At 38.5% G+C, this 26864-nt stretch overlaps 1 protein-coding gene across 4 annotated transcripts in view; it reads left to right on the forward strand.

The window, feature by feature from the left end:
• The window catches only part of ODAD2 (outer dynein arm docking complex subunit 2), a 150015-nt gene that overhangs the window by 86924 nt on the left and 36227 nt on the right, over positions 1 to 26864 (forward strand). For 3 of the 4 annotated variants that reach the window (XM_043884662.1, XM_043884663.1, XM_043884665.1), the window contains 3 exons: positions 4460 to 4574; positions 18829 to 19017; positions 20895 to 21116. In XM_043884662.1, coding sequence (XP_043740597.1) covers positions 4460 to 4574; positions 18829 to 19017; positions 20895 to 21116 — 526 coding nt within the window. Of the gene's footprint in view, positions 1 to 4459; positions 4575 to 18828; positions 19018 to 20894; positions 21117 to 26864 lie in introns of those variants that run through there. The other variant, XM_043884664.1, reaches the window with a different exon arrangement.

The following is a 26864-nucleotide window of genomic DNA, read 5'->3' on the forward strand; positions in this document are numbered from 1 at the left end:
ATCAGCACAATTTGCAAATATTATGACATTTTTAGACATGATGCTAAATTATGGTTTCAAAATAGATGTACTGGCTTTGCCAGACAGAAATTCTGCAACTTCAGCCATACTGGCCATGTGGGTGCAAACTGTCCACATTTGTTCATATATGTGGCCTTGGTGGGCAGGCAAGCCAGCCAGACTTCTTAACAATCCTGACAAGAGTTAACATGACAAAAGAAACTGAAACTCATAACAAGCCGCTGTGTCTTTTCTTGTTTTTCTTTTTTTTTTTTTAAAGAGCCAGAGTATGAACATGTATTCGTCTTTCAAAAACGATTATTTTGTCAGCCCACAGTTTGATTTCTATGATAAAGCTGAGGATTTTGGAAACATGTAATTCAGTTTTGTTTTTATAATATCAGAGTATTAATGTAAAACTCTACTGATAATAAAAATAGGAAGAGTTAACATAGTGCTGGAGATGAAATCAAAGCAAGATAGTAGTAAAATTAAAGAACTATACGAAAGGAGAAAGATCCATTGAAAATGGACAATGGTGTAATTAATACCACCTATAAGCCCATCATTGTATATTCAAAAAGCAATAAAGTTGTAAAGAAGATTTATGAAAATGCACTTTCAACCTAGAAGGAACTCCAAATAAAAATTTACTGGTTAGATTTTGAATTTGAATGTATGCTTTTCAAGTATGAGGTTAAAAATGAGTGTATTTGTGTAGGGAGAGATTTTTGATTCAGTGAAAAAAGGAGTAGGCAAAGACTTCTGTTTCAGGTCCATTTAACCAATATTCACTGGCTCAGGAACGTGCGCTAAGCATGGTGGGCAGTAGCAGATTCCTGCTGTCAAGGAGATTACACGGCACTTGGGGAAATAAGATGCATACAGACATGACCACACTGCAAAGCAGTATATGATGAGAGCCAGAAACGAGGGCAGCAAAACTCAAAAGGCTCTCAGAGGAGGGAGGAACCAGAGGATTTGAGGAGAGGTTTTATTGTAGACCTTAAAAGATGCATTGTCACAGCGAAAGATGGAGGTGGTGTGGGTAAAGGTTTAGAGCTGGGAGAATCTCTGTGACTTGTGAGTTAACCAGTGTCTCCCCTCTGTGTTCACGTGGAACCTGACACCCACATCTCTTAGCAGGGGTCCCCAGTCTCTGGGATCTAATGCCTGGTGATCTGAGTTGGAGCTATGTAATAATAATAGAAATAAAGTAAGCACAATAAATGTAACGTGCTTGAATTACCCTGAAACCATCCCCTCAACCCCTGGTCCGTGGAAAATTTGTCTTCCATGAAACCAGTCCCTGGTGCCAAAAGGTTGGGCACCACTGTCCTATAGCATTTACCAGAACAGATTGTAATGGTCTCTTTATCACCTTCACTAGTTTGCAGTTTCCTGAAGGACAGTGAAAATCCCTATTATTTGCAGAGCCTCTATTCATGTATTCACAGCTTGCTGAAATGTATTTGTGATCCCCCTAACATATCACTTTTGCAGTTATTCCATGCACGTGTTTCCAGCTGGAGTTGAACACGGCCATACTCTGCCTTCTTGTTTCCGCTCTCCTTTTGTAAACGTGTCATCTTCATAGTATTTAGTGCCATATGGTTTGCATTTTTGTGCTTTGAGCTGGTGATCTTCCTGTTTGAAATGGCCCCTAAACCTAATGCCAGAGTACAAGAAGACTGCCATGTGCCTTACAGAGAAAAATGTGTGTGCTGGATTGCTCGTGGATTCAATGTTAATGAATCAAAAATGTATTATTAAGGAAAGTGTCTTTAAATAGAAGCACACATAAAACAAGATTATATGTTGATCAGTTAATGAAAATATTCTCACCAGAGGCTCTTAGGAACAAAACTTCATATTGCCCAAAGAGCAATGATTTGGTATTTACAAATTCACTGCTTGCTGTGACTTTATACAATGTAAGTACCCTGAGCAACTAGAATTGAGTGTATCTATTACTTCTGTATGCTCAGCACTTAGTGTTTAGTAGGTGGCCACAGAGTTTTATGAGCAAACACCTGAATACAGGGAATTGGGAGGAATAAACCAGCTCATTGGAAATGTTAAATGCTGAGTTCAAGACTGGGGTGTGAATACCATGCAGGCAGTGGGAAGCTGTCCGAGACTGTCCCCTGGGAGTGATCTCTCAGTTGTGAACTGTTCACCAAGTGTTAATTGAATGTGTTGGCTGGTGTGATGGACAGAATGAATATCCCTGGGGCCTTGCTTGCAAGGAGATACTGCAGAAGCTCTAAAAATACTCTTTCAGCAGGATTAATTTCCCTGGGATCTATAGGAGGGATTGGAATTGAGAGAAACTGAAGACACAAGGAAATGGCAACCCACTCCAGTGTTCTTGCCTGGAGAGTCCCAGGGACGGGGGAGCCCGGTGGGCTGCCGTCTATGGGGTCTCACAGGGTCGGACACGACTGAGGCAACTTAGCAGCAGCAGAAGACAGAAAACCAAGTTACTGCTGTAGCTGTCCCCACATGAGGTAACAGAGACTACAGCCAGGGTGCCGGCAGGGAGAAAGAGAAGTAGGGGAGACACTTGACTTACTGTGAAGTAAATCCACAGCATGACTCGACTCGGAGGACGAGGGAGATGGAGGAACAAGATTAAACTCTGAAGTCTGCTGCCCTTTGTTAGTCCCTCTGTTCGCAGTTTTTGTTTTTTTTTTTAAATGTTTTCCTCATCTCAGGTAATTACTCTGTACCATGCTATCTTTTAAGTCATCTGTAATGAGGTCACAGTCCTCAGCCATTGTAACTAAGCAGCTGAGGAATTGTCTAGGGTTTGGGGTGACAGTCAAAGACAGCGTATCTGGTTTTAGAATGAACAGTGAATTTTTATTGTTAATTGTGATATTTTGCCTGGGGTAGGGATCCAGAGTTGAATTATCGCTCTTTATAACTGAAAATGTGTGCCATCCCAATGACTTCAACTCTAATGATAAGCTATGTCCTGCATTGTATGGCTAAATATTCCTAATGCGAATATTAGTACTGACTACATTGGTGAGAGAGTAGGACAGATTATCATTCACTGTTGTTCTTTGAGAAATCATACTTGGAAAAAAATACATAGAGACCCAGGGATCTCCATTAATTATGTTTTCAGTGGCATGTGTAAAATAGTAAGCTTTTTTAAGTTGGTAAAGTAAATCCTTCATTGTGAAGTACAGTGTATTCACTATCTTTCTTTATACTTTCTATAAATTGAGAAATAAAACCTTTAATTTCCCTTAGCAAGATAGTGACAGAGAGCTTTAGTTTTAGAAAACTATTTAGTTAAACATGGGGTTAAAACACTTTCTCAATGCACTTTTTCTCATTAAAGATCATCTTTTAAAGAGATAGTTTATGTCTTACTATAAGCTATTTGCCCTACCAATTTTTTTTTAAGGTTATGGAAAACTTATACCCAACTTGGAACCTTTTGAATAATACATTTTTTTTTTCTGGCAAACTCATCTCAGATAATCAAGAAATGTAGTATTTTTAGTCAATTTTCAAGAAAAAATTTGAATGGCACTAAGCTAGGAGTATTTATTCTATCTGTGGCTAAGTACTACATGTATTTAACTCAAGGTTTAAAATCAAAGGAATTTTGATATTCTTTATCTTTTTCCATCTGCTCGTAGTTTAGTATATCTTTCTGAACAAAGCCATGTTTGTAAAGGATATTAAGTTTTGTTTGGCCTTCTTCTCAACTGTGAGTACTCAACGGACCTTAATGCGAGGTTATGCTCCCTGGACTGATTGATGTATAAACAGAAGACAGATGGTGTGGAGATGACTCTGATGATAATTCATTTTTCAGCTAGTCAAGAAGATATTTTGATTACAGTGTGTTTAAGTAATTATAACACAGTCTGCAATGTTAGTCTCTCTGGGAAGCAAGCACATGGAAAACAAGTTACGTGTTATTGCTGCCCAACAAAGGAGGCAGTGTGGCATAATGATTTTAATTCCTAGTGCTAGATTAGGACTGGAGGAGTTTAAAATATGTCATGCCGTACGGTAAGTCAATTAAACATAGACCAAATAAAAAAGGTAACTGCACAGTTTTGAGGCGTAAATATTTGTCTTGGAAAGTATTTAGATGTTACTATATGAAAGAAACCAGTATTTTTGCATTCAGGCAACAGTCTGTATACAGCTAATTAAAAAATTACATGGCTTGATTTTTAGTTTATGTGAATCATAATTATTATAGAGCTTGCTTTTTGCATCATGAGTGTAAAACTGAAATCAGAGAACTGACATCAACAGCATGTAAAGTCCCTGCTGTTCTTAAAGTTTTGAAAAAAAAAATAGCAAGCAAAATGTCAAAAGGAGAAAAAAATAATTAGAACTGTGTGGATAGGCCATTTAAATTTTATTTTCATGTGCTAATTACAGTATATACCTCTGGGTTTTGTTATTGTTTGTTTCACAATAGGATAATTGATCGCTTAGATGGGGTTCGTTTGTTGTGGTCCCTGCTAAAAAATCCTCACCCGGACGTGAAGGCCAGTGCAGCTTGGGCCCTCTGTCCCTGCATCCAGAATGCAAAGGTAAGAAGAGACCGCAAGTCAGTCCATCCTAGAATCTCTTAATACCATGGTGAATGATGTTACCACAGGTCACCAACTGCTTTTCACTTCTTTATGGTCAGATTTTTACCTGGGAAAAAGAATACTGAACTTTTGTGCCAAAATAATTTTTGAGCAATACCTTTTCCTGGTCAGTTTTTAGATGTCCAATGAAACTGGGCTAAGATGGCAGAGCTTACCATGTTCTACCTGGCTGGTGGGATTGAAACAAATATCACAGGTACATCAAGGGGAAGGAAGGTATACTGTTCGTACCTCTTGGGTGGAAAAAAAATTGCATTACTGCTACTTTCAGAAGCCCAAGATAACTTGTGTCTTACTTACTGCCTGACTGACTACCATGAAAAATCACTAAGTTCTTTGTTACCTTGAAAAAGTCACATAATGTCATGAATTGCACTTTTCTTATGTGTTAATAAAGACTATATGTAAAGTCTAGAGATTTCTCTCTGTCGAGTATTGTTACAGAAAGCATTTAATTCCTGGAATAAATTTAACATGCCTCTAACTATCTTCCTAATATTTGTGACTAGAAGTAATTGTAAAAAGTGAACTGTGATATATACTAATATTTAGAAAAGACTTATTACAAACTGGTTAGTGGACTATTTTTTTATAACAACAAAAAAGGGAAAAATAAAAACACCTCAAATGTTAGCCTATAGGGAAGTGAATAACAAGATGACAGCACAGTCATAATATGTCATCTAGCGCAGCAATAAAAAATGAATGTACTTCAGCAATGTCTGCATCGATGTCAGTATATCTCATGAACATACTGACCAAAATAAAAGCAAGTTTCAGAAGCAGAGATACAATATAATCCTACTAAATAGGATCCAAAAATTTTTTTAAAATACAAAATATAAATGATATTATTTAGGGAGCAAGAAAGAAGCCTATTGAAGAAAGGTTGCTACACGTCTTTGAAGGATTTCTTTAAGGATATTCTTTAAGAAAGATCTTAATCCTCCTTAAACAATCTTTCATATCTTTAATGATCCTAATTATCTTTAAGAAAAGCTAACTGGTTTTAGAGACAAGCCAAGACTGATAAGCAGAACTAACTTTAGAGGAACAGAAGACAAAATTAAATTTTTAAAATTAACATCCTTAGAATGACCCAAAGGATACTGCTAAACCCAAAATGGCTAAATAAAAAGTATTCATAGATTAAGAAAGGGCTTTTGGAAATTAAAAATATATTTGGGAAACAATAAATTTAATAAAAGAGACATACTACATTATGTATGGTACTGGGATGTGACTGAGTAATTAATCTGGATGATAAAGTCTAGTAAACAACTAAAAATGTAAAGTAAATATAAAAAGAAAATAGGAATTGCAAGCACACAAAAGGAAAGCAAAAGGAATAAACAATCATTTATAAAAGGGGGAGGTGGTTTCTATAAGCTGAAGAGTTGAAGAAAGACTCCAGTCTCCAGATTGAAAGATCCATTTAGTGCCAAGTAGGGAAAAAGAATTTATCTATACCTAGACACAAATTCAAATTTGGCATTTCCAGAAATTAAAGGAAAGGAAAAAGTTACATAAGAACAAGAATCACACCAGTATTAGACTTAACATCATTCACAGTGAATTCTAAAGCAAATGGAACAAAACTTTTTCTGTCTTTAAAGGAAAACATTTTTTTATCCTGGAATTCTATATCCTGCAAAACTAGCACCTGAGTTAGTGTAGGGTAAGGATGGAATAAAGACATTGTTCTTTTAGAAATGTTGGGATTCAGGAAAGTTATCCTCCATGAATCTTTTCTGAAAAAAAATTAGAATGTTTTCCAGCAAAACAGAAGATTATAAGAAAGGGAGTAACATGAGTTATAGAAATAATAATGAACAAATAAATCATTAGAATTTTTGCTAAATAAGAATTTGTATTATAATATGGCTTTCAGTTTTTATCAAATTGTTAAGAAAGAATTTCTTTAAAAGTAATGGTATAAAATAAAAGCCATTAAAATAAAAGATGGTATTGTCACAGTAACAATCTGAATCTAAAGTATCAGATGATTAGGAAAGTATGTTAGGTAGTGGAAGGTAATAGGTAAAAACATACCAAAGGTCTTTCCTTTTCCTGGAGAAGCTTGTTAGAGATACTGGGTAACTCTCAATCACCATTGACAATAGGAATTTAGTATTATCATTGGTGAGGTACCATTTTGTATGGTTAACATTTCTATTAATGTCGTTATTACATGTTAATTATACCCTTTATTCCTATGGATTTCAACTCTAAATCTGCCTACTTATCTGTAATTGGCTTTAAAAGATTTTTCAATGTTTTCATGTTCATTCTTCTTGCCCAGGATTTCTGTCCTGAATACCCAACTGGTCTTCTTTGCTAACAACCTAAACTGAACCACATTGAAACTTTAAAAATAACCCATCTTGTCTGTGTTTAAGCCCTTGGCCCGAAGGACCAGTCTAGACCCAAGCCTCCACAGAGAGCTCCATTCCTCCTGAACCTCTCCTGCCTTCCACTGCCTTCCACTCCCACCAAAGACCACATGGACTATAGCCAGCCAGGCTTCTCTGTCCATGGAATTCTCCAGGCAAGAATACTGCAGTAGGTAGCCATTCCCTTCTCTAGGTTAATCCACTTTGCAATGTTCAATTTAGAATCTTCAAGTAGTATTTTGTATATTCTATTGTTTGGAGGTGAATTTAAATTGTTTTCAAATAAGAGTAAGTTCTGTGGGAGAACAGAGGCAGGAAACACTTTGAACATGCCGGGCATCCTGCTCACAGTGAAATAACAGAATCAGACGAGGTCCTGCCAAATATTTTGGCCCATTCTTCCTTCCCCCTCCTCCTCACGCCTTCTTGTTTCAGGTAAGTTTATGACTCAGCTTTCTAGGAAAAAATTCCTTTTATTTGGTAAGAAAGCATTTCCACATTTTTCACGTAAGATACTTTTGCAAGTCACTTTAGAATTATTAACTTATGAATCATAGGAGTTGGCATCATTTTGAAATAAATAAATAACTTCTTTGTCTAGATTAATGGCACTGACAGCAACGCGGCAGAAACCAGCTATTGTCAGTTACAGCCAAGGGCAGCCCCAGTGGGAAGAGAGTAGAAGGCATGTCTTCAGACAGGTCATTTCTACTTCAGGGTCCCTGAACATCTGTCAGGCATCATAAAAGCTGAGCACACTACATACGTGTCCATGTGGAGTCAATGTGGTGAGACGTCAGCTGTTGAAGACAGATGTTACCCATTTTTTATACTGTTAACAGCATATCCATGAGAACACATTTTCAGATCTGTTAAGAAAATGAGATGTGAAAATTACATGTAGTGAATGGACTGCCTCTTTTCTTGCTGGGAAATATTTAAAGCTCCCTATCAGTGAATGAGTAAGGCAACAGAGTAGTTCAGTAACGAATCGTGGGATAATTGTGACAAATTAAGAGTCACCACGTAAGCTGCCACTGGACTTGCATTGTATTATGTTGTAATTAGATGTATTAAACAAATGGAATGTGGGATTTTTGTAGGATGAAATGTTGACGTTTTTCCCAGGAGGTCAGTGTCTCAGCTAGAAGCTTCAAATAATCCTTCATTCTGGAGGAAGTCTGTATATTATAGTTTTTGATCAGTTACTGGTGATTAAAAAATGTACGAAGTGAAAGATAAATGTTTTACCAACCTAATAATTATCTGTCCATACCATATATGATTGAAAAATCAGGGTGTGAAATGTAAGTCTGTTTTATGTCCTTAAACTTTAAAGAGTATTTAAGATAGGAAATAAGCATCTTCAGTTTAAAAGCTGCTCAATGTTCTTTAGTCTCTCAAGCTCTAAAGAACAGAGGCTGAACTAAAAGTGAACTAAGTATAAAAATTCACTGCATATTTTTCCAAGTAGTTTTATTTAAAAGGATTTATTTAAGACTTAAGGAAAGTTTGTTGTTGTTTTCCTGTTACGATTACTAAAAAGGACAGAGATTGTAAGATGTGACCTCTGTAGTGATGTTATTTAGCAAAATTCATGAGCTGCAAGTCTGGCTGCAGATGAAGAGCTGTTTTGTAAAAATTGCAAGATATTTGTAAATGGAAGTGAAAAGCTGTCCCTTTCCAGCTGAATGATCAAACACACTTTGGAGAAAAACAGTGGTTGAACAGGTGTTCAGCATTATGAACTTGTGCAGTAAAGAATGCAAAAACTGAATCTGGCAAAGATCCATGTATTAAATTCTTTGTTCTTAAGAACCAAAATTTCCTGCTGCAGAAAATCAACTCAAATTTGTGCTCTGTGAACAATAAGATAATGAAAAATTACAGAATTCACATAAAGAATGTATAATTATGTTACATCACTTACCTCAAGCATTTTTCCAGCATTGATAAGAACATGTTTCTTTTTTAAACTATAACTGCCTTTTGTAATATTTTATTTTTGTGAATGATGTAAGATAATACTTAATTTTCTTAATTCTATTCCTTTTCATTAATGACTTTTAAAAGTTTTTATTAATAAAAAGTAGAAAGTGTTAGTTGCTCAGTCATGTCCGACTCTGTGCGATCCCATGGACTATAGCCCACCAGGCTCTATTGGCCTTTTTATAAGAAATGATTCACATAATTCATATTAATTTGCAGTCACCACTTCCTTGTGAATTAGATGGGAAACAGGTACCTTATTTTGAAATAAATACTCTCTATAATTAAAACAGCTGTCGCACTGGGAAGAAAACTCAACCTGTCTACCAAATCAGTAATGTACCTATGCGATCACTTGGCCTCGTAACCTTCTTAAACCCAATTTTGCTACTTGTTTAGAAAATAATATTTGGTTGTGAATTTTGATCTCAGAGGGAAAAAAAATCTCTAGTAACTTCAAAACCAGTGGCCTCAGGATCTGCCCCAAACAGACGCCAATTAGAAGATGTTTGAGAGCTATTCCCCAAAAGAAACGAGAAAAAGTTAATGTCTGAGAGATTAGAATACAAGCTTGGGCAGTTTTAGCTTCCTGACTACAGGTGTGACAGAACATAGCTGATGAAACCAGGCAGGAATCTGACATCACCCTCTGTTTAACTTCAGCTGCCCAATGAGCCATGCCCAATGAGGAAGCCAGAGAGAACCTGGACAAGAAGTACAGAGAGCTGTAATTTCACACTGAGACGACTGACACAGACACGGCTTAAGGAGCTCGCATTTGGTCTCGTTTGGGCCAAAGAATGTATAGCTGTCCACCATGTGCCAAAGAAGCTGCACAGGTTCTTAAAACACTGAAAAGCTGTTTAAAATGTAATCTGTGTTTGGTGGCCCACCTATCTAGGGTCGGCTGTTATTTTCAAGTCACCAAACAGTTTCAAGCATGCTCCTTATCTAGCCCACAGTTTCTAAAATCCTGTAAACTAAAGTGAACTGTATTACAGATATTTTTTTCTGTGCGCCTGATTTTCAGCTTGGGACTTAAAGGGCCACAACAAGTGAGGGTGTGATTAAGCTTGTCTTCAGGTCCCAGCTGAAAGGACCACTATCTGTGGGGCAGATGTATTGCTTTCACCTGGATTCCCCTCCTGCCCTGCTTCCCATTCCAGGCTTCTCAGTCTCTGTTCTGAAGAGGGCTGCAATGAAGTTGCTAGTTTAGGATGTCCCCTGCTTTGGGAGCATGGAGACTTAGCCTCTGGACCACCAGGGACATCCCCATTTAACCATTTTATTTGAAAATACAGTTTATCTGTCCCATCACTTCATGGCAAATAGATGAGGGAAAAGTGGAAACAGTGACATATTTTATTTTCTTGGGCTCCAAAATCACTGTGCAGAGTGACTGCAGCCACAAAATTAAAACGTGCTTGCTTCTTGGAAGAAAAGCTATGACAAACCTAGAAGGCATATTAAAAAGTGGAGACATCACTTTGCTGGCAAAAGTATGTATAGTCAAAACTATGGTTTTTCCAATAGTCAAGTACAGATGACATAAAAAGGCTGAGCATCAAAGAATTGATACTTTCAAACTACAGTGCTGAAGAAGACTCTTGAAAGTCCCTTGGACAGCAAAGAGATCAAACCAGTAAATCCTAAGGAGATCAACCCTGAATATTCACTGGAAGGACTGATGCTAAAGCTCCAATACTTTGGCCACCTGATGCGAAGAGCTGATTCATTGGAAAATATCCTCATGTTGGGAAAGATTGAGGGCAGGAGGAGAAGGGGGCGATAGAGGATGAGATGGTTGGATGGCATCACTGATTCAATGGACATGAGTTTGAGCAAACTCTGGGAGATGGTAAAGGACAGGGAAGCCTGACATCTGCAGTCCCATGGGGTCACAAAGAGTCAGACACGACTTTAGTGACTGAACAACAGTTTATCCGCTACCAGTTACTTTGTTAAATGAAAAATGTCATCCATTGTTACATCATTATCTCTTGCTCAGCCAGGAACTCCCAGGAACACACCCTGTACTTGACCACCATCAGAAACTGTGCCATCACAGTTCACAGACTTGGACATTGACTAGGACCCCAGTTTCTGATGCAGTGTTGTGTCCCTCCATCTCTCTGGGCACATAGTATTTTTAATTTTTCTAAATTGAAATATGATTGTTTACAATATGATATAAGCTTCAGGTGTACAACACAGTGATTCACAGTTTTTAAAAGTTAGATTCCATTTATAGTTACTATAAAATATTGGCTGTATACCCTGAAAACAGGCACACTTGTTCCTGATCTTGGAGAGAAACTTTCAGTCTTTCACCATTGAGTATGATCTCAGCTGTGGGTTTTTCCTACTTGGCCTGTATTATGTTGAGATCATTTTCTTCTATTCCTAGTTTGTTGAACTTTAAAAAAAAATCATATGAGGATATTAAGTTTTGTCAAATACTTTTTCTCCATCAACTGACATGCTCTTACAGGTTTGATCTTTATTCTTAGTGTAGGGCAGTATATTGATTTTCTTATGTTGAATCACCCATGCATGCATGCTAAGTCCCTTCAACTGTGTCAACTCTTTGTGACCCTGTGGATTGTACCCTGCCAGTCTTCTCTGTCCATGGGATTCTCCAGGCAAGAATACTAGAGTGCGTTGCCATGCCCTCCTCCAGGGGATCTTCCCGATACAGGGATCAGACCAGCATCTGTTACATCTCCTGCACTGGCAGAAGGGTTTTTTTTTGTTTTTTTTTTTTTTTTTCACCACTAGTGCCACCTGGGACGCCCTGAATTAGTCATACTTTCTAGGAATAAATTCTACTTTGTCATGGGGTATAATCCTACTGAATTTGGTTTGCTAGTGTTTTGTCGAGGAGTGTAGTTCTTTTTTATATTGTCTTTATCTGGCTTTGATGTCAAAGTAATGCTAGCCTCATACACTGCCTTTGGGAGTGGTACCTCCTCAATTCTTGGAGGAGTTTGATGATTGCTGTTAATTCTTATTTAAATGTTCTGTAGAATTTGCAAGTGAAACTATCTGGTCTTTTGTTTGTTTGAGGTTTTTGATTACTGATTCAATTTCCTTACTAGTTATAGATCTATTCATATTTTCTATTTCTTTATGGTTCAGTCGGTGTAGGTTATGTGTGTCTCATTGTTTGCTAAACCCAGGGTAGACAATCAGGGAAGCTGGAAGAAAATGGAAAGCTGGAAAAAGTCCCTACGAGGAGCCGTAGGGACTGCAGACAGTATTTATTTGCAGCAGCAAGGGCAAAATGCTTTATTCACTAATGGTTGATACTTCCGCAGTGGGCTGCAAAGGCTTTTCACGTGGGGCTTATGTAGGTATGATGCGCGTGCGCTCTGCTATAAATGATATCAGCTGTTGCATTATAACCATGCAAAGTCATTGTTTACAGACTTTGTAAACAATGTGGGACGAGAGAGAGAGAGAACATGGGGTGAGAGAACCTGACCACTGCCATTTTGGCTGATTGTTATTTCCCTACAAGGTGTTTCTGGAAATTTATCCATTTCTTCTAGGTTATCCAATTTGCTGGCATACAGTTGTTGATGGCAGTCTGTTACAATCCGTTTTATTTCTCTAAATTGTCTTGTGCCTTCTTTCATTTTGGATTTGGAGGGGTTTTTTTTTTTTTTTCCCCTTCCTTAATCTAGCTAAGGATTTGTCAGTTTTGTTGCTCTTTTTGAGTAGCCAGCTCTTGGTTACATTGATTTTTCTTTACTGTTTTTCTATTTTCTTCTTTAGGAAATAGTTATTTCTTCTTTAACTAATTGGTTATTTACAAGTGTATTGTTTAATTACTGATGAGGAAACAGAGACTTAGAGAAGTTGGGTAGCGGCTCAAAGCAATACAGCCGATAGTAATGAAACCAAGCTATGCTCCCAGCTGCTCTCACTATGTGACTTAAAGTCTTAAACCAGGGCTTCCCAAACTTTGATGCACATTGGAATTGTCACCTAAAGACCTTATAGGCACTGGCTCCCACCGCCACATGCTTTGATTCACTTGGCCCAACTTGAGCTGATGAAACATTAAAAGGTCTCCCAGGTGATGCTAATGTGCCACAAAGTTTAAGAACTACTGCCTTAACAACTGTATTTTTACCTTCTTAAGGATTTTTTTTTTTTAAGGTGAGAATGCTTGGATAAATTATTTACCTCTAAATATCCTAGTTAGCTTACTTGGTTTCTCAAAGGACAGTATTAAACAGAAATAGATGAATTTTACCATGTGAAATTTAATCAAAAGCTTCTCTCTTTTACATGAAAATCGTCCAACCCAATTTATACAATAAAAAGCAGCTAGAATCCTCAAAAATGCAGGACAGGAGAGTGCTAGCTACACAGTAACTCACTTGTAGAAGATGTAGGGGTTTTGGCTGAATTGCAGAGCTTAACATGAGTTCATTGGCCCTGTACCTGCTGAAGTAGCCGCCACAGCAGAAGCACCGAGTGGAGCTCTTGGAGGTGAGAAGTCTGCCAACTTCTGCTCCGGTCAGACCACATCTGCTAAATTCTAGGTGTGTTCTAGGTGTGTTCTCAGAGAAGCTGATAAGTAAGAGGGAAGACCGTTGAAAACCACTTACTATGAAAATCAGTTACAGGTACACAGAAGAGGAGGAAGACCAGAGAGCCAGTTTCAGATGTTAGAACGTTCCTGAGCATGAGGATTCTTTGCAGGTGTTAGGTTGGTGCAAGCATAATGGTGGTTTGGGACCATGAATTTTAAATCATTATAACTAGGTTCAAACTCATCTTTATTAATCAAAACAGGAAGCATTCCAGTCAACACCTTTTTGCCAACGAGAAATAAGTTTGCTTACTCCTGTAGCGTGAAAATCCACTCTTCAGGATTTGACGAACTCTGCCTCCTGCTGGTCATGGAAGAGTTTACCCTGCAAAAAGTTGTCAAGATGCTTGAAGTGTAATTGGTTGTCAAGAGGTCAGGTGAATATGGCAGATGAGGCAGACTTCATAACCCAATTTGTTCAACAGGAAAATATAATGTGACAGACCCAACAAGTAAACTGTTGAAGAACCTCTTCATAAATTAAAGACTTTTTTTTTTTTTTTAAGAGTGTAGTATTTCATACAGTTAATTTTTTTAAGTTTGTGGTTTCAAGTATTATTCTTGGCCTGACCTACACAATTCACTGATTAGATCTTAACCAGAAACTGTCTTACACATCTTAATCTGTGGGTTCCTGATTACAAGTGGGAAAAATTCTAAATATATGTATTTTTAATTAAAATATATATAAGCTTATATATGCACAGTTGATTTACATATAATAGCTACTAGATGATAATACATCTTATATTATTTAGCATCTTGTACTTATAAACTTCTTTAAAATATGTCATCGGTTAAAAATGTCCTTTAATTAGCTCTATAAGCCTCTGAATACACAATAGTGAAAGTGAAAGTGTTAATTGCTCAGTTGTGTACAACTCTTTGCCAGGTTCCTCTGTCCATGGAATTCTCCAGGCAGAATGCTGCAGTGGGTTGCCATTCCCTTCTCCAGGGGATCTTCCCAACCCAGGGATGGAACCTGGGTCTCCTGCACTGCAGGCTGATTCACAAGGGTGCTTCACAATTTAGACTTTCTCATTAATAGAATTGCATCTAAAGTAGAATCAACACAAGGCATAGTAAAATGGAAAAAAAAATCCACAGTTGACTGTGATATTTTTAAAAATTATCTTAAATTCAGCTAAGGTAATAGAGAAAAATCAAAACTATTAACTTAAAAAAATTTTATCATGTGCAAATTAATTGGATAAAGTTGAATACAAAGTTTAATACATTTTCTGCTACATAGATCTAGACTGAGCCACTGCATTATTTATTTTACCGAAAATTAATTTATTTCTCCTTCAGTTCAGAAGGAAAGGAATAATAATTGAGGTTCTACTTTCCAGTTTTGAAGGATTATATTTGAAAGTGTCAGGTAATTCCAACTTATGTGTATATATGTGTATGTATGTATATGTATGTGTGTGTATATTTAAGCTGTAGGACTTGTTTACTAGCAACAGAAAAAGGACCTTATTATGATAGAGCCCACAAACTAACTGTTCTTGAGTATACAGAGGTATATTTAGAATTTGAAAAGAAATTTACTGAATTTACCTTTAGGACAAGATTTGCCTGTTCAGTTTTAGCTTCGTGGACGTGCTATTCTAATGTGAATGTAGTATTTTTGAAATTTTTTTTTATGTGCAGTGTGCTATTTTAAAATCTGTTTCAAATGTTATGCATTGTATGGTCTCTATATGGCCCGGAGTAGTGTAGTGTTTTTATAGCCCTTCTGGTCAAAAATTTTTGTCTTAAGTCACGTTACACTTGCCTTGCATGTGCTTTAAAAGTTGCATTGTATGTATCTCACCTCATCAGAAGGCTGCCGGTTCTTTTTGCTGGAGGCAAAAGAGGGAATTTCAAGCCTATTAGTTTACTTGCTCTGAGCCAAACATCCAGTTTTCTGTTTTATTCATTAGTCTGTAAATAATAATCTGCACTAATGTTTTCCTATTAGTTGAATTTTAACCAAAAATATTTAATATTAAATACTTAATTTTGTTTAATTTGAACTTGACCCCTTCCCCTACTTATTCAACCATTCAAGCTAATAGCAGCATGAAGGTGTTTCATATTCTCTTTTTAATTATGGTTTTTGTCTTAGGAAATGTCACTGGCAAACAGCTGCATCCCTTTTGGAATTATTAACTCTCTAAATTGGGAGGCTTCTTCTGACTGTTTATAAACTAACTTTAATGTGACAACTTCAACTATTGGTACTTCCAAGTCCACGCACACAGTGTGTAGTGAAAAGCTACTAAATGAGAAATCGAGAGATCTGCTTTTCCAGCTTTGTCACTCACTGTGCGTGAACCTTCAGACTGCCTGTCTGTAAGATGAGGGTGCCGTGGTTCCTTATGCAGAGCTGTGGACTCCAGAAGAGATAGTGTATGCGGAAGTCTTCAGTAAATTGCAAAAAAAAAAAAAAAAATAGGCTCTTGTTATTGTACTACTATTATTACTATCATCATCATTATCATCATTATTATTAAAGATTTTTCCATTATAGATGAAAAGTTGAATTGTCTATAACCAATGTTGTACCAGTGGCAAAACTGGCCAAGACTAGTTTTTAAGATATGTGAGAAGGTGGAAAATGTAGTGAATTTGCCCAGCCGCTCAGCATTAGTGAAAGACAGTTTTGGCAGAGGAATTACTTTTTCCATCCTCAAGTTTACTGTCTCCCTTTCCATAGAAACTATGTGAGGCAAGAAGTCATGTGTCTAAAACCTTTGAACCTAAAAACGAAAAAAAAAAAAAAAAATAGAAAGCTCACCTTCAAAACAAACTCTGGAGGGGCCCGTAGCCTTGAGTGTAGCACAGATCATCAGTGTAAACTGTTCTAGACCCTGGCGAGCCGCACCCGTGACCTTGCTGACACCGGAGCGCTGGATCTCCTACCACACACGTCAGGGAGCCCCCGGATCAGAGGCAGGTGTGGTCACTGTTGCTATTCGTCCTGGTGCTGCCCCGGTGCTGCGGCCCACAGGCTCCATGATGACCCCCCTCAGAGAGCCAGGAAGTCACCAGACTGGCAGGCCAGTTCATTTACACTCTGTCTTACCAAGCCAGCACCCTCTTCTTTTTAGTGTTTGCGACTGTGGTTAAGTATCTTAACGTTATAATCCCCTTATTCCTTTTATTTTTTCATAATTCAACAAACATTTATTAAAAGTCCTCTGAGTGACAGAGTGAGATATCCCAAATGAGAGTCAAAGACCAGGTGTCTCTCTCTCTTTTTTTTTTTTTTTTAAATTTTTATTGAATATTTACTCAAATAAAATTTTATTTAATTTTTATTACATTTTATTATTTGATTTTTATTTCTATTGTACAGCAAAGAGCATCAGCTATGCAGATACATATATCCCCTCCCTTTTGGATTTTCTCCCCATTTAGCTCACCACAGAGCACTGAGTCGAGTTCCCTGTTCTGTAGGTTCTCATTAGTTCCCTATTTTACACATAATATCAATAGTGTCTGTTTCTCAGTCCCAGTCTCCCAGTCCATCCCACCTCCCCTTCCCCATTGGTATCCATATGCTCTCTACCTCTGTGTGTCTGTTTCTGCTTTGCAAATACGATCCTCTATAGCATCTTTCTAGATTCCACTTATATGTGTTAATATAAAATATTTGGTTTTCTCTTTCTGACTCACTTGGTGATTGGTCTTGAAGAACGGGGAAAGGACCCATAAGAAAATCATTACAATACGATGGAAAAAATGGTTATAGATTCCTTTGGTTCTAAATAGCCAGATCAGACTTTAGCATTACTTGACTCAGCATCTCAGCAGTGTCTCCAAGGACCAGGCTCTTGTCCTCCTGTTCTACCATTCTCAGTGTTGTTATAAATAGGAAAACCCTTCCAGAAGACTTCTGATTTGTCATCCAGAACTCATGTGCCATAATTGGGCCATATGTAGGCTGCCCCTAACCAAATCGTTGGCAAGGGGCAGGAGACTTCCAGGACAGGCTGAAGCTCCAGGTCAGAGGTGGTCTCTCCTGATACTTGTCTGAGAATTAGATAACCAAGCAAAACCAGGACTTAGCAAACACAAGAGGATGAGGAAATGGATTTTTGGAGAAAACTACCTACAACAATGTGGAGGGGAGGGAGTGACCACACGGAGAAGGGAAGGCCAGTGGGTGGGTGGGGAACTTCATGGAGGAGCTGTTATTTAAGCTGCTATCAAAAGATGTCGGATTTTCAGAATGGAGCAGGAGTTTGTAGTTGGGTAGGGCTTAACTCCAGGTAAAGAAAATAACTTGGTAATTTAGGGAACAGCAATAATCCTAGAGTCTGGAGTGTTGTTTATGCAGAAGAGTATAATGGGAAGTAGAGCTTCCCATTTGGCTCAGTGGTAAAGAATCTGCCTGCAATGCAAGAGACACAGGTTCAATTCCTGGCTTGGGAAGATCCCTTGGAGAAGGAAGTGGCAACCCACTCCAGTATTCTTGCCTGGGAAATCCCATGGGCAGAGGAGCCTGGCAGGCTACAGTCTGTGGGGTTGTCAAAGAGTCAGACACGACTTCGTGACTAACAGCAACAACAGCATGCTGGGAAGCAAGACAGGAGATTGGGAGAATACGTGAATGTTGTTTCCACCTGGCCCTGAAGGAAATGAACTCTCCCCCTCTTTTCATCTGTACATTCCTGTCTCTTCTTCCCATTGTCTTTGCCTTGCTCAATTGTGTTTTGTTAATTTTTGTGTTTTGTTAATTAATCAGTAGTGTTTTGTTAACTTCTGTATCCCCAGTAGTTATCACACTGACTCATGTAATAGTTGTTCAGTACACATTTGTTGAAGCTGAACTGTGTCTGTGTATGTGCTGTATATTGTTTAGTCACTCAGTCGTGTATGATCCTTTGTGACCCCATAGACTGTAACCCACCAGACTCCTCTGTCTGTGGGATTTCATAGGCAAGAATATTGAAATGGGTTGCCATTTCCTTCTCCAGGGGATCTTCCCAACCCAGGTATCAAACCTGCATCTCCTGCATTGGCAGGTGGATTCTTTACCATTGAGTCACCAGGGAAGCATGTATTATATGTACATACATACATAAAAATTATATAACATATAAATAAACTGAATTTTTTCATACCACTCACAGTCTTATCATTACTTTGCGCTTTTCAAAAAAATGCTAAATATGGGTTTCTGTTTGATATCTTTATTTTTATTGTTATCTAGGATGCTGGAGAAATGGTTCGTTCCTTCGTTGGTGGTTTGGAACTTGTTGTCAATTTACTGAAATCAGAAAATAAAGAAGTGTTGGCGAGTGTATGTGCTGTTATTACCAATATAGCAAAAGATCAAGAAAATTTAGCTGTTATCACAGATCATGGAGTTGTTCCTTTACTGTCCAAGCTAGCAAATACAGTAAGTAATGCATCTTTTTATTTCAAAATGCATATTGTCATAAGTAGCAGAAACAATGACCTCAGAATCCAGAGACTTTGATTCAAGTTTAATATCCATCACTTGGATATTATGAGATTTAGTGAATTCATTTAATTTCTTTTAATTTCTCTGAGACAAACAACTGTGAAAGTATATTTCAAACTGTAAAATGTTTAATATGCAGAATCTTTGTAAAAATAGAGGCTATTTTTCACTTATCACTGGCAAGTGGTGGCAAGTATAAATGTTACTATCAAAGTGTTAACTATCATATCACCACCATCATTATTATGAGCCTTAAGATGATTATTCATGCCAACTTTAGAAGTTAAATACTCCTTTCTAAGCTTAGCAAGCCTGTGTCGATGGCACCTTTGAGCTAGAAGATTTTGGCAATCACTGTATTCTTTATCCAGAGCTGTGCCAGATAGAACAAGCAGCCTTCAGAGATAATGACTTCACCATGACCATAGGTATTTGAGCATGGCTTGGTCTGCCACTTGGCAGAAAAGTCATAAAGCAGAAATTCAGTGATTGGAAGCTTGTTTGATCTAGAAGACTTTTGGTCCAGTCTGATACTGAATTCCTAAGAATATCTGCCAGTTCCAGTTAAGGACTCCCAAGTCCTTAATCAAGAGAACAGTGTAATTAATAAACAAAAAATTAGAGCGTTATTCAGTTGTATTACACCTGTATGAGGTAATTACATCCAAAAAGAAGGATATAGTCTACATAAGCAGTACAGAAGGACTTCCCTATAGCTCAAAGGGTAAAGAAACTGCCTGCAATGCAGGAGACCAGGGTTCGATCCTTGGGTCAAGAAGATCCTCTGGAGAAGGGAATGGCAATCGACTCCAGTATTCTTGCCTGGAGAATCCCATGGACAGAGAGGCCTGGCAGGCTACAATCCATGGCGTCGCAAAGAGTCAGACACGACTGAGCGACTAACACACAAAAGCAATCAGAAAGGAAAATGGTGGACTCAACACCTGACCTTGTTTACTGCATTGTCTTCTTCCTCTGAGGAACCAAGGTATATTACTGATGTGTAAGTATTCCTAGGGTGAAGAGGTAGAATGAATCCACTTATCCAAGTTATCTGACAGGGTCCCTTAAGAATGTCCAATATTCCTTAATTATTTTTTATTATTTGACCACTTGCTGATCTGTAGCTCTGTGTTGTGAGTAGACTTGCTCAGAAGGAAATTGAGCCTTGAGCAAATAACTAATGCCTGACACCTGATCACCTTTGCCTGCATGTATTCCATTCAATTCATAAAAAGAACCTTGATCCATTGGTGACCCACCAAAATACTAGTTTCCATCAAGACACCAGCTATGTAGCCAGTGGGTAGTTAACACCTGAGAGTGGTTCCCAACCTTTTTGGCACCAGGGACTGGTTTTGTGGAAGACAGTTTTTCCATGGACCGGGAGTGGGGGTGGGGGATGCTTTCAGGATGATTCAAGGGCTTCCCTGGTAGCTCAGATGGTAATGAACCTGCCTGCAATGCAAGAGACCCAGGTTTAATCCCTGGATTGGGAAGATCTCCTGGAGAAGGGAATGGCTACCCACTCCAGTATTCTTGTCTGGAAAATTCCATGGACACAGGAGCCTGGTGGGCTACAGTCCACTGGGTTGCAAAGAGTGAGGCAGGACTGAGCAACTAACAGTTTGACTTTTAAGCACGTTGGCATTTTATTGTACACTTTATTTCTATTATCGGCTTCACGTCAGATCATCAGGCATTAGAGCCTCGAGGTTTGTTGTTGTTCAGTTTTGGGGACCCCTCATCTAGAGCATAAGCATCACAGGGTCATTACGATGCACATACCACAGTTCGTTTTCCTTGTGCAGAATAACGACAAACTGAGGCGTCACCTAGCAGAAACGATTTCACGTTGCTGTATGTGGGGCAGAAACAGAGTGGCCTTCGGCGAGCACAAGGCAGTGGCTCCCTTAGTGCGGTACCTGAAATCAAATGACACCAACGTGCACAGAGCAACAGCCCAAGCCTTGTACCAGCTCTCGGAAGATGCCGACAACTGCGTTACCATGCACGAGAACGGCGCCGTGAAGGTACTGTTGATCAGCTTTGTGCGATAGTCCAAGTTAAGTCAGTGTACGCTGGAAAGAAACTTAAGTAATGTGAAGGTTTTACTAAAAGGGGTATTTGAACACACAAAACTACCCACATGTTACATCACGACTGTGGATGGGTCATGTGTTACCATTATCATGGTTTGTCGTGCCGAAAAGTTGTGTGAAAATAGATTCCTTCTAAATCAAAGAACATAATATGTACTCAGTTAACTAAGTAATTGTTCCATAATTTGAATTGGATTAAACAAAACATATGTTTTCAGGGAGGGACTCTGCTGGCTCAGATGGTAAAGAATCCACCTGCAGTGTAGGAGACCCCAGTTCAATCCCTGGGTCAGAAGATCCCCTGGAGAAGGGAATGGCTACTCACTCCAGTATTCTTGCCTGGAGAATTCCATGGACAGAGGAGCCTGGCGGGCTACAGTCCATGGAGTCTGAAAGAGTTGGACACAACTGAGCAAACAACACTTTTCAAACAAAATATATAGTGCATGAACAATCAGTGATATTCATAACTCTGTTTAATGTTTTATTTACTTAGCACTTATATAGTAAATAGAGGCACCAGCTACACAGGAAAAGAGCTGACAAGCAGCAGCTTGTCTTGCCAGTCTTACCCATAACAAAGAGCCAAGTCAAAGGCTTTTTTTTTAAAGAAAACTGTGTGTCAGATTTTCTTTGCCTTTAACTAATATCCAGTAGGAAAGTTTCTGTGCATAGACTTTGATGTATCTGTGTTGGGAACCACCTTGAGCTTCTGAGTGGAGTAGTTGTATGACAATGTATATAAAAATACTTAAGAGTACATGAATAGCTTACAAGTATTAGGAAAAATTGATTTCAAGTTACAGGTCTTTTCTACAGCTTGTTTCCTTGTACAATGTAATTTTACTGTCCAGTGTCTCAGTTTGGAGCTTATGACAGCCAGAGGCATTTACATTTTGAAGTGTATGTCCAAAGTTAGCTTGATCTGTTAAACAAAAGCTAATAAAATCTTCAGTTAATGTATCTTTCAAGCTTATATGTGCTGAATATGAAGATAAGCCTGGTGAGCTATAGTCCATGGCGTTGCAAAGAATCAGACACAAGTGAGCAACTAACTCTTAACTTACAAAACATCTTCAGAGGAATAAGATTCTTAAAATGCCAGTTGGTAATTTTTTGAGGTGATTATTTTAATTTATCCTTTAAACCTATTAGAGCTGAAGAATATGATGTTAATTTTTCTGAATTTAAACCCAATTAAACCCAAGTGTGTCAGTTTTTCCATCATAAATCCATTTTTACAGCACACAAGTTAGGCCGTATTGATTTCTTCAAGCAAAAAAACTGGCATAAAAAGCACCTTTTAAACCAAGCACCAATTTTTTAAAGTTAATTATACAAGATATACTGGAATGTTAACTTCAAGTTGCTGAAGAATGGTAAAAATGCCATCACTTCTATGTGATCATGTTCACACTTCAAAAAAGATTTTCTAACTTAAAATTATACATTCTATTATTGAATAAGTACAGTCTAATATGCATAGCCTAAAGACTTTTTAAAAAATGAAGCTATAAAAGTTAAGTACCTGGTAGAGTGTCAGACATATACCATGCTTAGACAATTGCCAGTTCCTTTAAGAAGAGAATTTCTAGACTACTCAGAATTCAAATTTAATAATGTTTACCTGTTACACTTCAATTTCCATATATACCAGCTATATATGCAAGTCTCAATGATTTCTTCTAATACAAGTCCATAGGTAATCTAAAATCATTTACGAATTGTGATGTGCTACGAAAAGTGTTGAAACCATGTTCACCCACCCACATAGCTTATGTAAATCAGAAAATAAAGTAATAAAAATGATTAGGGTGAGGGGACAGGATGGAGAACAACACAGAAAGTTGGGTTTGTTGCCCTTGAGACCCCTTCCCAGGTCAACTAAGGGTATCTTGAGGGTCTCTCTGCCTTGCTCACCTGCATTGCCAACTACCTGCCATTTCTAATAGAGGATGAGTGTAAAAATATGATTCTTATAAGCTTATTGTAGGCTGCTCTGTCCTGACACAGAGACTGTCTTTATGGTGGGCTCTCCCTCATGTGGCCGTTGGGGAAGCCTAAGGACCTGTGTCTTCCTTCTTTGGTTTTAAAGAGTTAAAATTGTGGATGATAGTGTACTGGGTGTTGGTAGAACCCAGTGGGGTTTGATAGTTTCATGGATGTGAAGAATAAAGGAAAGTGTTGAGTCAAAATTAACTCCAGGTTTTGGGCTAAGTGAAGAGGAAGGACGTTTCCATCAACCAAGACAATGCAAGAAAATATAGGCACTTGTTGTTATTCAATTGCCAAGTCCTTTCTGACTCTTCGCAACCACATGGACTGCAGCATACAGTCTCTTACCATCTCCTGGAGTTTGCCCAAGCTCATGTCCATTGCATTGGTGATGCCATCCAACCATCTCATTGTCTGTGACCCTCTTCTCCTTCTGCCTTCAATCTTTCTCAGCATTAGGGTATTTTCCAATGAGTCGGCTGTTCACATCAGGTGGCCAAAGTATTGGAGCTTCCTTCCAAAGAATATTCAGGGTTGATTTCCTGTAAGACTGACTGTTTTAACCTCCTCACTGTCCAAGGGACTCTCAAGAGTCTTATCCAACACCACAGTTCAAAAACATCAGTTCTTTGGTGCTTAGCCTTCTTTATGGTCCAGCTCTCATAAGCATATCAGGGTGTTACAGTACCTGTAGTCAGTGTGTCGCATTGTATAACTGCTAACATGCTAACATTTCTGACTTCAAATGCACATGAACTTTATCCACTAATTTGGCAAATCCCTGACTGTTTTTGTTCCTAAATGCTACAGCACCTTACTAGTCAAATGCTGACAGTCAGCCCTTCTTATTGGTGGGTTCTACTCCACAACCATAGATTTAACCAACCATAGATCAAAAATATTTAGAAAAAAAGTTCCAAAAGGTTCCAAAATGCGAAACTGGAATTTTCCACATGTACTGGCAAATATTTACATGTCATTTACATTGTATTTACAACTATTTGCATTGCATTTGCATTGTATTTGTTGTTATTCAGTCGCTCAGTCATGTCTGAGTCTTTGCAACCCCATGGACAGCAGCACGCCAGGCTTCCCTGTCCTTCACTATCTTCCTGAGTTTGCTCAAACTCATGTCCATTGAGTTGATGATGCCATCCAAGCATCTCATCCTCTGTTGCCCTCTTCTCCTCCTGCCCTAAATCTTTCCCAGCATCAGGGTCATTGTATTTCATATTGTAAGTAATCTAGAGGTGATTTAAAGACATACAGATGGCCAACAGGCACATTAAAAGATGCTCAGCATCATTTATCATCAGAGAAATGCAAACCAAAACTGCAGAGAGATAACACCTCATACCGTCAGAATGGCTGTCATCAGAAGACCACAAATATCAAATTTGGCAAGAAAGTGGAGAAAAGGGAACCTTTGTGCACTGTTGGTGGAAATGTGGATTGGTGCCACCATTGTGGAGAACAGTGTGGAGATTTTTCAAAATGTAAACATAGAAATACCATATGGTCCAGCAATTGCACTTCTGTGTGTGTATCTTAAGAAAATCAAAACACTAATTTGAAAAGATACAAGAATCCCAATGTTCATATCAGCATTATTTACAATTGCCAAGATAAGGAAGCAACCTAAGTATCCATCAACAGATGAATAAATAGAATGTGGTGTGTATATATACACAATATGTATATACCTATACACAATAGAATGTATGTATATATACACAATAGAATATTACTCAGCCATAAAAAAGAATGAAAATTTGTCATTTGCAACAGCATGGTTGGATTTGGAGGGCATTAAGTGAAATAAGTCAGACAGAGAAAAGTGAATACTGTAATGTTTTCACCTATGTATGGAATCTGAAAAAGACAACAAACTAGTGAATATAAGAAAAAGAAACAGACTCACAGAAAACAAACTAGTGATTAGCAGAGGGGATGAGCAAGTGGGATGGGGAGAAGTAGGGGTGAGATTTTAAAAAGTATTAATGCAAACAGTGCTTAGTCGCCCAGTCGTCTCTGACTCTTTGCAACCCCATGGACTGTAGCCATCCAGGCTCCTCTGTCCATGGGGATTCTCCAGGCAAGACTACTGGAGTGGGATGCCATGCCCTCCTCCAGGGGATCTTTCCAACCCTGGGATTCAACCCAGGTCTCCCGCACTACAGGCAGATTCTTTTAAGACCTGAGCCACCAGGGAAGCCTATTAATACAAACTACTATGCATAAAATAAACTACAAGGATACATTTTGGTCTTCCCTGGTGGCTCAGTGGTAAAGAATGCATCTGAAATGCAGTAGTAGCAGGAGACACAGGTTCAATTCCTGGGTAAGGAAGATCCCCTGGAGGAGGGCATGGCAACCCACTCCAGTATTTTTGTCTGGAGAATCCCATGGATAGAGGAGCCTGGTGGGCTGCAGTCCATAGGGTCACAAAGAGTTGTACACGACTGAAGTGACTTAGCATGCACACATATATTGTACAGCACAGGGAATATAGCCAATATTTTGTAATAACTATAAAGGAGTATATAATCTTTTCAAATTGTGAATCATTGTATTGTACATCTGAAACTAACATAATATGAACCATCGACTATACCTTAGAAGCACAAGCTGGAATCAAGATTGCTGGGAGAAATATCAGTAACCCCAGATATGCAGATGATACCACCCTTATGGCAGAAAGTGAAGAGGAACTAAAAAGCCTCTTGATGAAAGTGAAAGAGGAGAATGAAAAAGTTGGCTTAAAGCTCAACATTCAGAAAACTAAGATCATGGTATCTGGTCCCATCACCTCATGGGAAATAGATGGGGAGACAGTGGAAACAGTGTCAGACTTTATTTTTGGGGGCTCCAGAATCACTGCAGATGGTGATTGTAGCCATGAAATTAAAAGACACTTACTCCTTGGAAGGAAAGTTATGACCAACCTAGATAGCATATTAAAAAGCAGAGACATTACATTGCCAACAAAGGTCTGTCTAGTCAAGGCTATGGTTTTTCCAGTGGTCATGTATAGATGTGAGAGTTGGACTGTGAAGAAAGCTGCACACCGAAAAATTGATGGTTTTGAACTGTGGTGTTGGAGAAGACTCTTGAGAGTCCCTTGGACTGCAAGGAGATCCAGTCCATCCTAAAGGAGATCAGTCCTCGGTGTTCACTGGAAGGACTGATGCTGAAGCTGAAACTCCAATACTTTGGCCACCTCATGCAAAGAGCTGACTTATTGGAAAAGACCCTGATGCTGGGAGGGATTGGGGGCAGGAGGAGAAGGGGATGACGAGGATGAGATGGCTGGATGGCATCACTGAGTCAATGGACATGAGTTTGAGTAAACTCCTGGAGTTGGTGATGGACAGGGAGGCCTGGCGTGCTGCAATTCGTGGCGTCACAAAGAGTCAGACACGACTGAGCAACTGAACTGAACGGATACCTTAATAAAAAGCTTTTAGAAAGTACATAGGACAATGTGTGTAGGTTATATGTAAATACTACATCATTTTATATAAGGAACTTGACCATCCATGGATTTAGGTCTCCACGGGAGTCTTAGAATCAATCCCTGAGGGATAGCTGTGTAGTTTTATTTCCTAGACCTGCGAACACTCCTGTAGCAGCTGCTTGTGAGCAGTGTGGACAGGTTCCTTGACAATTACCAGAGTCATCCTG

Source organism: Cervus elaphus, chromosome 23, assembly GCF_910594005.1.
Source record: "Cervus elaphus chromosome 23, mCerEla1.1, whole genome shotgun sequence".
Taxonomy (NCBI): Eukaryota; Metazoa; Chordata; class Mammalia; order Artiodactyla; family Cervidae; genus Cervus; species Cervus elaphus.